The 12934-nt window shown below is 38.5% G+C and overlaps 2 protein-coding genes across 4 annotated transcripts in view; one reads left to right on the top strand and one right to left on the bottom strand.

The window, feature by feature from the left end:
• Positions 1-9252, top strand: part of ALG6 (ALG6, alpha-1,3-glucosyltransferase) — a 43587-nt gene extending 34335 nt beyond the window's left edge. Inside the window, exons 10-16 of the mRNA XM_019501180.1 lie at positions 1400-1535; positions 3351-3436; positions 4073-4157; positions 5341-5411; positions 5813-5881; positions 6038-6236; positions 7022-9252. Of these exons, the coding sequence (XP_019356725.1) occupies positions 1400-1535; positions 3351-3436; positions 4073-4157; positions 5341-5411; positions 5813-5881; positions 6038-6236; positions 7022-7219 (844 nt within the window). The 3' untranslated portion in view covers positions 7220-9252. The remainder of the gene's footprint in view (positions 1-1399; positions 1536-3350; positions 3437-4072; positions 4158-5340; positions 5412-5812; positions 5882-6037; positions 6237-7021) is intronic.
• A 701-nt stretch (positions 9253-9953) lies between these two features.
• Positions 9954-12934, bottom strand: part of ITGB3BP (integrin subunit beta 3 binding protein) — a 66174-nt gene continuing 63193 nt past the window's right edge. For all 3 annotated transcript variants that reach the window (XM_019501177.1, XM_019501176.1, XM_019501178.1), the window contains one exon: positions 9954-11570. The gene's annotated coding sequence lies outside the window, so the exon portion shown is untranslated. The remainder of the gene's footprint in view (positions 11571-12934) is intronic.

Here is a 12934-nt window from a genome sequence, read left to right as displayed (position 1 = left end):
TTTTTTTTTTTTTGAAAATTTTTTTTTTTTTTTTTTTTTTTTAGTGATTAAGTGATACCCTAACTATAGTTCTAAAAGCATGCAGTTTCTAGCAAAATGCACTAAATTCTTTTTACCCCCTCATCAGTATGAAGTATGGGCTAAAATTGGACCCATAGATACTACAGTTATTCAAATCTAAGTTGACCCTGAGTTTAAGATGACGCCCTTGTAATTAGATTCTGTATCTGGAAAATGTATAACTTTGATACAGTTTTCCAAATATACCATCTAATTGTTGGAGATTTGCCTTGAATTTGTCCCCCTCTCACTGGTGCAGCAGGGAAAATAGTGGCTGCGGGGAGGGTTTGGTGGAGCATCCCATGGGAGCATAGGGGACCCCCCCCTTTCCCCTGGGCTGGCAACTGGTGCCTGGGGGCACCCAGGGTCCCCCCCCATGGCTGGTTACTGAACCGGGGAGGGCACGGAGGGTGTGTGGGGGAATTCCCCCACTGACTGGAAGTACTTCCGGGTCTGCTGCTGAGTGCTCAGCAGACACCCCCTTCCCACCTGCCCCCCCACCCCGTGGGATGCTTCATCCGCCCCAGCATCTCAGCGTTCATGAGCTGCACCTGGCACCTCGAAGTATGTAGAAAAAACATATAAAGCTTTGTCTATGGCTGAATTGCTGATTCTCCGAATATGAATTGAATCTTCAGATTCTGCCAAATCAAATTGGGACAGTGATCCGAATCAGCGAATCAAATCACTGCCCCTTAACTTGGGTCAAATCTGAATCGAATACTGCCCACTTCTCGCACCCCTAGTGTTTGGAGTGATTGAGTTCTGCCTGCTCAATCACTATGGTTTTTGGAACGACTGAGTTCTGCTCAACCGATATGTTTTGGAACTGATTTGGCTGATTTGACTTGGAACACAAAATATATTAATAAAAAAACCAATGTTTCCCCAGTATGGCATGCTCCGTGTGGGCTATGTTCAGTCAGTTTCATAGTTGGTTTCCATGACTGAGTACATGCTGTTTTGGGCAGCCGTTTAATGATAGACACTGGATTTGAGGTTTTTCTGTATGTGAGTATAAAACGACGGGCTTTTTCCCATGCTGACTGAAAAGAAAAAACCTCATTGTATATTTCAGTAAATATGGTAAATTAATGCCTGCAGATATACTCTATTTCTAATGGATTTCTTTTCACTTACCTTAAGATGCCAGCATGCTTTTTCTGTGGTATTGGTAGCAATTTCTACTCAAGTTTGTCACTGTTGGTAACTTCATGTAGATTCAGTTGTATATTATAATATCTGCTTTAAGCTTTAAACTCTAAGAACGTGATGTTTTTCATATTATCAGCTGTATTTTTGTCACCTTACATTTTAATTTAAACTATTTTTATTACAGATTAGTGCTGTTAATTAAAATAGCAGTTACAGTGGTTGCTGCTTTTGCTATGTGCTGGCTCCCATTCTGCACAGAAGCGGAACAAATCCTGCAAGTACTCAGAAGACTTTTTCCCATTGACCGAGGCTTGTTTGAGGCATGCATGCATTTTATTTTTCTTTGTAAATGTTCTGTATTCTTGGATCCCTTGAGAAACCTTCATCATGACCTTTGGGGATTTCACGTGGAAGACACACCACAGACGTAGTAATCCGAGCTGGCTTCTTTGGCAGCGATTTCTTGCCAGTTATTTAATCCAACATTTAACCCCTCGCTCAGCTGGCATCTTCCAGGATATTATATGAGTAGGCAACACTTATCCCATCATCAAACCCATACTCAAGTCATGCATTTTTCCATTGAAATAGATTCCACAGTAATTGGCAGCATCAGAATATGCAACCTTTAACTTAACACCTTTGGTGTCTTCCTTTCAGTTAGCATAATACTCAGCTCTAGTAAAAGGAATTTTAATTTACAGACAGTGTTTTGCATACAGTCAAAGACTGGCTTTATCTAACAGTAACTGCTTTCTGCATAATTTTTTTCCCCAAAAAATCCACCTTGCAGCTTTAACCTTTCGAATAGATTCAGAACCCAGCTTTCCCCGAAGTAGGAACAAAACCCCAGTTCACTAATGCTTACCTTTCCTGGGACTTAGAAAGCTTTATAGAACCTGGGTTTCAGTGACTGTCATTAGTATAAATGGTTTGTTTTACAAAGGTAGTTTCGGCTAACAGTTCTTCACTAGATGCAAATGACTGCATAACTTGCGGTATGTTTGTTCTGGAAAAAAGTAATTGAGGCATTTCTTTTAGGTGCAGCCACTGGATTATTTTCAGTTCTTCTATGCTAGCAGCTTGTTAAAAAGTAACTCAAGCATGGGAAACATGGGAGATACAGAAACGTACAAACCAAAATGCCTTTGGTCACTGTGTACTTTTTACCCAGTGCTGTGTTTAAAAATAAAATCTGTAAATGTCAACAAACAATGCATCTGAAAGAGTCCAAGGATTTTGGTCTAATATTAGCCCAACTATTTTCTGAGCTGAGTAGGGGAGTGACTGACTTGGATACTAATCTAGATAAAATGAGAAATTGTCCACGTAAGCAATGCACAGTAAGTTTATACTGAGGGGCGTGTAACAGGTTCTTTGAATTGGTTCCCATTTACAGAAGCAGTAACAAATGCTGATGGTTGTAAAATCTTATTGACTATTAAGTAGGCGTCTTATGTGTTTGCTGGTGCTGCCAAACCCTCTGTTCACTTGTAATCCTCAGCAAATTTGAAGAGCATATTCTGTATTGCTAGTAAGCATCCAAGGAAGATGGCTCAGTTGTTGGTGCTAGTAGCTTTCTTGCCGTTATGTCTACACAGCTGTGATTCAAGCAGCTGTTTAGGGATGAGTTTCATGAGCATGATAGCTGTGGTTACAAATTTAATTTTGAAATTGATCCTAGCACAACTGCTAATGTCTTTAGACTTCTTGATTTATTAGTAGTTAACTGTGTCATTGCTAGCAACCAGTAAGCAGAGCTAAATACACTCAGGTATGTAATAAAATGTGACAGCATATAGATTGTCTTCACATTTGGAAAAAGTTTCATGTGCTATCATTTAATCTAAAAATTTCCCAGAAGCAGATGTTTTCAGAGCTTTATTTTCATAAAGTGCATAGCATTATGAGCTAAGACTTGAGACCTCTTGTGTTTTAAGAAAATATTTCTCAGTTATTTTAATACACGTTTTAATCCAGTCTTTTTTAGCCAAGATCAGACTGATCCAAATTTTTCTTTCAGCATATGACGTGTGCCTATGAATTTTTGTTTTTTTTGGTAAAGTAATAAAAAAATCCTCTTATTGTTTGAACCTCAAATGAAAATGGATGCAACTCACTAATTAACTTTTCAGGATAAAGTAGCCAACGTTTGGTGCAGTCTAAGTGTCCTTATAAAGATAAAGAACATTCTTTCACCTCAGACTCAGCTTAAACTCAGGTAAGAATGAGCTGAATGGCTCGATTTAATAAGATTATGGGGGATTTTCAGGATTTTAAGAGCACAGGGCCCAGTGGCTTTCACTGGGATCCAGTGGGACTTGTACTCTTAAACTAGCAAGGTGCTTGTGGAAATCTCACCCACAAGCTCTTTAGAAGAATTATGAATGATTATCCCGTTCACATTGGTTTTCAAAATATTATATGTTCCTAGTGGGTATTTTATTCCCAGGTAATGCAAAAAGGATTAAAGACTTCTCCCATGTTTGAGCTTATAATAGTTAACATTAATGTTAATGATTTTTTAATGATTTGAAGAAATGAATTAGTTAAACTGGAGACATTAGATGTGTGCATTTTTTTTCCTCATTTCTTCCAGTGTTTAAGCTTTTGGCAGCATTGGTTTCAAATAGGCAAACAGTTCAAGACCAGCTTCGTACTTTTTTTTGAAAGTGCTTATGTTGGTGAGGTCCAGAAATTGTTCTAGTTTTCAGTGGTACTTGGCAATTTAATACACATTGAAAATGGGACTTGGGTTTCTTAATCACTTTGTTGCTTTTGAAAATTTTATCTGAAATCCCAAAAGAGAAATTTTTATATTAAAGGGTAAGCCTTTTTTTTTCTTGAATCCTTTTAGCTTTGCTTTCACATTCCTGAGCCTACTTCCTGCTTGTATAAAACTAACTCTTCAGCCCTCTCTCAGAGGATTCAAATTTGCTCTGGTAAGTGTATATTTTTAATTGTTTCTTATTTTAACTCTACAATAGTGTTGGAGCATGACCAACAGATCTACTTGAAATTGCCACAGTGCACAGAGTAGAGGAACTGTGCATGCTGTGAAATGTCACTTTGTATCTGCTGAAGAGACTGCTTAGAAAGTGTATGGCTAGCAGAGTTAACTATCAGAGTCCTCTAAGAGGACCTGACTAGTGCTCTTTAAATCTCAGGTCCTTTCCCTTAGCTTCAGTTTTCCTTATTTAATGCTGTATTTTATTATTTTCCTCTGAAGAGTCTTTGGAAGATTTTGTGCACAATAAGCTTTGTATAGATTTGAGACTTCTCTTCTTTTTTGTTTTGTTTCCAAAATGATATTTTTTCTTAATACACTGGCTGCCAAATTCAATAAAAATTCCCACAGTACTCATTGTAGCCTCATCAGTAGCTTGAAAAGGGAATGATACTTTTTTTTTAATGTTTGCTTATTTTACTCTGCAATCTAATATCATTGGACATAAATTGGGTGTGTTACCATGATAGGAATGCAAACTGTTTTCTCTGAAACCCAAATCATCATACTTAGATATTGCTAACCTTGTAAGCAGCGGATTGATTTTGTTTAAAATAGTGATTATTTAGATAAGTACTGCTTATGAATTTATCATCCTGGGGGGCAGGAGGGGTAGCGTTGAGTCTTCCCAAGAATTGTCTTCTAATTTAATTCTTATTCAATATTTTTTTCTCAGTAACAAGAATGTTGCTATTTAGTTACTACTTAAGTACACACAGTTAATGCAGCATAATACAACTAATCTTCAATTGCATGGTTACAACCTAGTACAGCCCATGTTGCAAATATTTCTGTTGGGATTATTTGTAAGAATAAAATTAAGCATGTGCAAAAGTCTGCAAGGTTCAGGCTTAATGATATGAAACATGTTCTAAATACTGTGGGCCAGACTCTCCAATTAGTTATGGGCGCGCATTTGTATACTTGTGCCTCCACCTGTACTGAAACATGTAAGCTGTACTGCACTTGAACATGTTTAATACAAATTGGGTACATCTTTAATGACATCACATTTCTCATGCTGCCTTTACATACATTTGACCAATGGAAAAATTAAAACCCCGTGCTTTGCATTTGAGTTCCATGTATTAATACCTGGTCTACTTTACTCCTTTAAGGTTAGTTGTGCATTGTCATTTTTCCTATTCTCCTTCCAAGTACACGAAAAATCTGTTCTTCTAGTATCATTGTAAGTAAATTTTTTTTTATAAGAAATACTTTGTCACCTCCCTTTCCCCCTCATTTGTGTGAAATTGCATGCTTTTCCTTGATTTAAAAAGTTCTGGGAGGGGAGCCAGTTATGTTAACTTTAGGTCTTTGGGCCAGGCTGCCACTATTAGTCCTCCATGGATTCTGCTGTCTGTGTACAGTAGGCAGAGTGGCATTCTGCCCTGCCCCGTGCTGAGGGGGAGGGTGGTAGCACGTGCCAAAGTCAGAGCTAGCATAGTGCTAGTGGGGAGTTCTCCTATGCAAAGAATATTTCTCCTGGTCAGTCTGGTCTAAAGCAAGTAAAATTCTGAAACGTGTTTGAAATAGCTAGCAGAAGTGTTGCCATCACAGGGTTTGCCAACCTGTCTCTCTTGATTTCAGACCAGTCTGCTTAATCATAAATGAAATCCCATTCATGGCTACATGGTTTTTACTTGTATCAACTTTCAGGTAAGTCATGCATCATTGACTCTTACTCTAGTATTGTTCTTGTCTTGATCAAAGTAAGTCCTAAATGTATCCCCTTTACCTTTTTAAGGTTACTCAAAATGCAGTCTTATTGGCTTATAGCCTAACTTACTTCTGGGTGTACTTCTTTTTTAACAGCATGTTGCCACTTCTGTTGAAAGATGGCCTCTTATTGGCCTACATTGGGACAACATTAGCCTTTCTTACAGTCTGCACAGCTTCTTTTTCAATATTTGAAAAGACTTCAGCAGAAGACCTGCAGCTGAAATCGTTTTCCCTTTCCATTTGGGGATACATTCCTTGGTTAAAGCCATTCCCAAAGTTTGTTAAGAGTCTGGTAAGTAACTGTTAAGTGTTTTTACTGTATTTTTGGAGTTGTTATAATTCAGTTTTATGCTTGAAATCATTCATATTAGTCTGGCCTTCTATGTATGCTATGGATTAGATTCTTCTTTGCACACATTTACTTAATGCGAGTTCCATGAGAACCCTCTCTCATTTTCTCTGCCCTGTTAAGCTAGTAATAGCCTCTGAACTCCTGTATGCGAGGCTCCCCCAACTTCAAATGTAAATCCTGCCTACCGGCTCATAAAGAGCAAGTTTAGGAAGAGAAAATAGAAGGAAGAAAATCCCATCTCTCCTAGATTCTTTCCATTTTCTACCAGTAAGTATGGTTGGACCTCTTAGACTGGTGAGGTTTTTTGGCACAGGGACTTTCTTCATAATTCTCTTTTCTAACTAGTGCAAACCATGTCTTTGTATTGGATTTGTGCTGTGCCTACCATAGTTGTGTCCTGGGCCATGGTTACAGCAACCCAGCATGTAGTAAAGCAGCTATTTAGCAGTAAAAGACCCTGTTCCAAAATATTCCCTGTATTAAATAGAAATGAAGAAAGACAGTCTCCTATGATGCTTTATTTGGAAGTGCTTGGCTTGACTGTCTTTGTATCAGCCTAGAAAATGGTGCACAGGATGCCAGTACAGATGCACACGGTATTTTCTGAGATGTCAGCCATATATAAAAGATGAAGAATACAAAGCACCTTAAGTAGTGAGAATAATCGCTTACTTATTTGATACTGTAAATCAGTGTTAACTAGTATATCATTCTTTATCTTCCAGTTTCTCATCTCAATAATTCTGATGGGCGTCCTCAGTTTAATGAGTGCTACACTGAATCCTCCACAGAGGCTACCAGATTTATTCCCAATATCTGTGTCTGTTGTTTCCTGCTTACACTTCTTATCCTTCTTGATGTATTTTAATATTGTTGTACTGTGGGACTCAAGAAATAGTAGAAACCAGAAGAAAACCAGTTAGTTAAATCCAAACCTGTAAAAATCCAGGACTAAATTGCAAAGGGACTGACTGTTTTCATTGAATTATGTCATGCAGCTAAACCACTGTGTGTTTTAGTGCACTTCCCAGGATCTGATGTAAAGCAGGAAAGAAAATGTTTTATACTGAAACACAGATAAGTTGATCATAACTCTTGTTTTAAGGGAAAAGAATTGCTATTTCCAAAGAATGTCTGAAATTTAACTTGGCCTGTTAGTCTCCAGAAATGTAATACTTCTGATGTTGCTTGTAAACTGAAAATACATAATTAAAAGAGCAAAATCTTGAACCTGAGCTAGCAGTGCCAGTTTATTTTAGCAAATCCCCAAAATTAATTTGCTAGTGTCAGTTTCACCCATTTCCTAGCATGAAATGTGTAAGTGATTCAACGTAATATAGGTTAAACAATAACTCTTGGCTGTTACTTCCAAGTGGTCTCTTGCTGGCCCGGTTTGATTACATAAATTAAACTTCCTTGCACACTATTTCACTGTCCTCCATCATTGTTTCAAATGATATGCTTAAAATCATCAAGGCCACTTCACTAATAGCCATAGCTCAGTATCATAGTTCATGCTAACGTGACCATCTTATTCTGACATTAACCTCTACACCAGCTGAGGTCCATTTTTACTTCAACAAGAGTTACGGGGTGCTCTGGTTGTCATTACTGTTTTCCCTCCATATCCTCTTTCATAAGGACAATGTAATTTACTAACCCTACATCAACATAGATAATTCCCATCAATTTTATGACCTAAATGGAATGGTTGGTCTCTTAAAATTTGATAAAACTCCATCTTCTCTTCTAAGATGTTTAATTTTAAAATATATGTATTGTTGGGTAGAGTCCTGTATCATTAACCACAAGCTGGACTCCAATTTCGCAGCACTTAGGTGACAGGCTAAGAAGTTCCATGGAACCTTCATTTAAGCTATAAAGTTTTGCTGAAGGCAATACAAAAATGATTAAGCAATCAGCATAGTGTGCTGTACATGACTTCCCTGTCCCAACATTTTCAAAACATCACACACAAATATGTGCTTGTTACTGAAATGCAAAGCTGTTAGTGGGGGGACAAGGTGCCTCCAGATAACTTGAGGCTTTTTGCCCAGAATGGGAGAGCATCTCTTTCTCCTGTCTTCATCCCCTGGAGTATATTCATCATCTTGTTCCTCATGCTGACAGTGTCCAACAATACTCAGTAGATTTATTAAAATCATTACCAGATCCTGTCTTGATTTGGTTCCTGTCTTACTACCCAATTGAGATCAACTGAGTTAGTAGTTGCTGCAGGCTGTCAACAGATTCCTGCAGACATCACTGCTTCAGTTTATGCTGCTCACCTTTCGCTGAGATCCCACAGAAACAGATTTTACAGTATTCTTTGTACTGGGGCATCTAGAACTCTGAATAGGTATCTAAATGGTATGTAAATTTAGGAAAATAAATTAGTTAGGCTAATTGAAAGCTGAGATGTCAGATCAAATATCTGAAGGATTAACTAGATTTTTAAAAAAAAAAACCCTCCCTTTCATTTGGAATCACTTCCAGGCTGAGTGACACTTACCTGAACGACACTTAGCATACCGCCTTGGTACACTAGTAGTTTAAAGGACACAAATTAACACATTAAATAATCATGCAGATATTGCATGTACTGGAAGAAAGCAGAAGCCATGAAACTTTGCATGGTAAGTACAGCCCACAGGAGAACAAGTATCAGGGCAGAATTAGGGAGAAGTTACAGTCTAGATGCTCTCATTTGTAATCATCCTAAGGAGTTGACCATCCCTGTTTAAAGATCACTCAGCAAAATACCAAACTGTTGTTGACATTAACACATTCTATGAGTGCCCTGCTGCATAGCAAAACGCCATGAGGGTGTGCATCAGCTGTTCTAGGAACTTACTTCCAAATATGTGAATTATGAGTTCACTTAAATGAAGTGTCTCTCAGATAAGTTTACATTTCTTAATTGAAAAGGACAGTTTAAGACAAATTGTCTCTCAAAAAAAAATCTTTTCAACAAGTAATTACCAATGCTTCTAGAAGCCAGTTCTATTTTTGTACAGGGGCCTAAGCCATTGCTAATTTGTAATTACATATGTAGAGAGAGAGTGAACTTTACCTACAGTACAGTTTAATTCAAAGCTGTAACACTAATCTTTGCAGAAGCCTTTAACATTTTTCTGAGGGAGTTGTAATGATAATTATCCATGATTAAGGCATGCAAGCTTTCCATCCATAATAAAGTCTTTTATCTTTTTTAAAAAAGCATGGGTGGAGTGGGCATTTATGTGTATTAAGCCACATAAATGGGAATCATTGTCTATAGTAGCTCTGCAAAATAACACATGCAGCATTCTGTCCAAATAGAACTTGGTGAAACCTTGCCAAAAATGAAGGTAGTGCAAGGGACCACTACTCTTGCTAAAAGAATCTGTAAAACAGCCAACTAAGATGGAAGAGAGTAGAATGGTTTCACATTTCAGTTATAGTCTCTTTGCTCTTGTGCTCATCACAAGATCAGGGCCAAGTGCTTCCCACCATACAAAAACATTAGTTTTGAGTGTATCTCTTTTCTTTGTCCTTCACATGGCCTCCAAGGGTGATAAAGTGAGAGTCATATGATCTACCTTGTGTAGAACTGGGAAATGGTTCTTAACAGACCCAGCTGTTTCTGAAAGGCAAAAGCTTAGTGTATTCAAGAGGTCAAAGAAACAGTAACTGCTTTAATAACATCACACATGCAAGTAATATCTGGACAAGCTCTTAACATAACCTTGCATTTCCAGTTTTTTCCTTAGAACAATTATTACCAACACTGAATATTCCAGCTTATGGCTGTTAAGGTACAAATGATTATTGTTATATAGTTTTAGAATTGCTGATGGTCTCTCTTCTAACTTTGAGGGTTACTTTTACACAGGCTAAATATTCAAAATAAAATTTTCCCAGTATATTTGCACATTTTCCCAGGGAAAGAAAACCTCACACTCCCTAGCTGATAGAGCTATGCCAGAAAAACTTCTTGTATAGACACAGTTATGCCAAGAGGAAAGTGTTCTTCCTGGCTTCAGTCTTTTGGGGAGGTGGCAAATCTATGCTGACTGAACTGCTTTTTGTCAGTACATACTGCACCTGGACTGGAGGCATTTATGGCTAGGTTTGGCAGTACCGCCTACGTAAGCCAGACAAGCTTAAAGGTTGGTTTAATGGTGTTCACCCAGTTTGAAAAGCAGGAATTTACATTGGTGGGAAGGACAACATTCAAATTTCTGTATCTTTTTGTGCATCTCACACTGTACTTATGCAACATGCTGGCTATTGCTGGCTGTACAAATTTGGCAAATGTCTAACAAAAGGTGGTAGAGAATTTTCAGGGCCATCAATCAGATGGATCAATGGATGAAAATAGCTACCTTGCTTTTATAGCAACTCTTCCCTTTTTCTTACTGCAGTATCCAAATTGGAGTAAGTTGCTTACTATTATTCATCAGTTAAGGGGACACCTGTTTAAAAAAAAAATCAAGGAACTAATTCGGATACCTTTATTAGCACTAACATTTCTACACGTAGAATAGAAATAAGGTCATGAGTAACTAAATGTGAACATAACATAGATGTATAGAGTATACAGAGTAATTCCTAACATGATCTAGTTTTCTATATCATTTGATCAAAAAATATTTGTAAATGCCACATGTGGGGTATGGAAAGCATTTGCTGAAAATGTCATGGAACTGGCACAACTTCTCTTAAATGGCATCTTGCTAACGTTTGGGTGGGCTGATGAACTGCATAAATATAGCCCTACAAACTGGCAAGCAGTCATCACAGCTCATGGTAAAACTGGCATCCATTCCCACAGAAATGGAGCATATCATTACTGTGAAATTTTCAGTCGCTCTGAAGGCCTGGGAACCAGTGTTCATCCCTGAGCATACAGTTTCTTCCTGATCAACTCTAAAAGCAGATTGCAGCCTGTATACCAAAGCAGAACAATTATTGTTTGTAATGACTCCACACAGAAAAAGTTTACATTTTATACATCAGGAAATCTAGATCAGTTCATAGTACAAACACTTGCATAAAAGAGCCATTAAGAACTGTATTATTTACATTGAGATTATTTGGTTGTGCACATTGTAAAGATTAAATTAGATGCCAGAAATTGTATCTAGATGTGCACCTGCCTCGTGCAGTGAGCAATCCTTAACTGGCATTTGCTGGGGAGATAGATTTACAGTCATTTCTTCTCTCCTTTTAAGTTCAATCTGGCAGATGGAAAACTCTGGGTTGACACAAAATGCATTTTTTGCATAATGCCTGTGTGGGGTTAAAACAATGAAGTGATCAGCAATTAGATAGCATACCTAACCATATCCACAGTTTGTTTACAATTAAGAATCTGCCTAATATTATCTTCATGATGTAAAAATATATGAGAAGGCAAAACAAAATGAAAAAAAGAAATTAAAAAAAAAAAAATCAGTATTTCCTTTAAATTATGCTAAGATGTTTTCTAAGTTGTAATTAGTTTTCTTCCTGAAGTGTTGAAAGTTACAGTAAGCAACCTAATGCTCACAGCTGTTGAAAGCTTTTTCGCCAGATTTGTCTTCTGCCTTACACAGCAAGAATGTGGAGAGGCTGTATAAGGTCTCATAGAGACCTTGTGTTATAAAGCAGTCACAGAGCGTCAAAAGAGTCCAGCCTTAAAGACATGAGTATAGATTTGTGGCCTTTGGGGTTTTTTGCATGGAAAATCTGTGGGTCAACTGGCTCTTAATACCACTGAATATGAATATGTAGAATAACCTTTCTAAAGAGCAAGATAGTTTCATTATTCATCAGTTCCCATTAATTTGTAAATAAATCCATGAATCTAATGATGATGGCCCCAGCAGCCTTACTTAGGGTCCTGGGGGCCTCCTGGGGCTGCAGCGATCCTGCTGGGTGGAGCCTGGCCAGCAGCCAGAGCACGGCTCTGGGCAGCCCGGCTCTGCTTTTCAGCTGCGTGCACTGCCCGTGTGCGCGCTGCTCTGGTTTGTTTTGATCCCTGCATATCCAGAGGTCAAAAAAACCCGCAGGAAAACCCCCCCACAACTGGAGCAGTACATGTATGGGCAGCGCACCCTTGTAGCACAGAGAACAGCTGACTGCAGTATGTGGCACTATAGACATGTCTGCAGCACCACATACCACAAGGCCACACTCATTTGGATGCAGCCTTATAGGCACGGTACAGATGTTTGGGGAGGTTAGATTGCATTAAAAATAGCCACCTGATCTAACTTAGTTTGCCCAGGTGCAGACCATACACTTAACTGGGGGTACAGACAGAAGTGACAATTTCTTGCCCAATTTGGCCACACGTGCAGACAGAAGTGACAATTTTCACCTGATCTGGTCACAGAAAGCAGTTTCTAATTGTGACCAAACACATGTGCGTGGCTGCAGACAGCTTCAAAAAAGGCGGTAAAAATCTGACTCCTCATTGCACGAGGTATCAGATAAAGATGTTTCAAAATGTAGAGTCTTTTGTAACGTGTGTCTGCAGAGCTCCCAGCCTGTCACTCTTCAGAATGGGAAGGCCAAAGGAGAGGGGAGAGTTTAGTTTGGGGGTTTATCAGCCCCCTGGAGGATGGGGCAGATATATTGGAGTCCCCCTTCCCTGCTGGGGGCGGGAGGGC

The sequence above is a fragment of the Gavialis gangeticus genome, unplaced genomic scaffold (assembly GCF_001723915.1).
Source record: "Gavialis gangeticus isolate Ggan-Ray unplaced genomic scaffold, GavGan_comp1, whole genome shotgun sequence".
In the NCBI taxonomy this organism is placed as follows: Eukaryota; Metazoa; Chordata; order Crocodylia; family Gavialidae; genus Gavialis; species Gavialis gangeticus.
The sequence above is the reverse complement of the archived record's forward strand: the minus strand, read 5'-3'. Positions and strand labels throughout refer to the sequence as shown.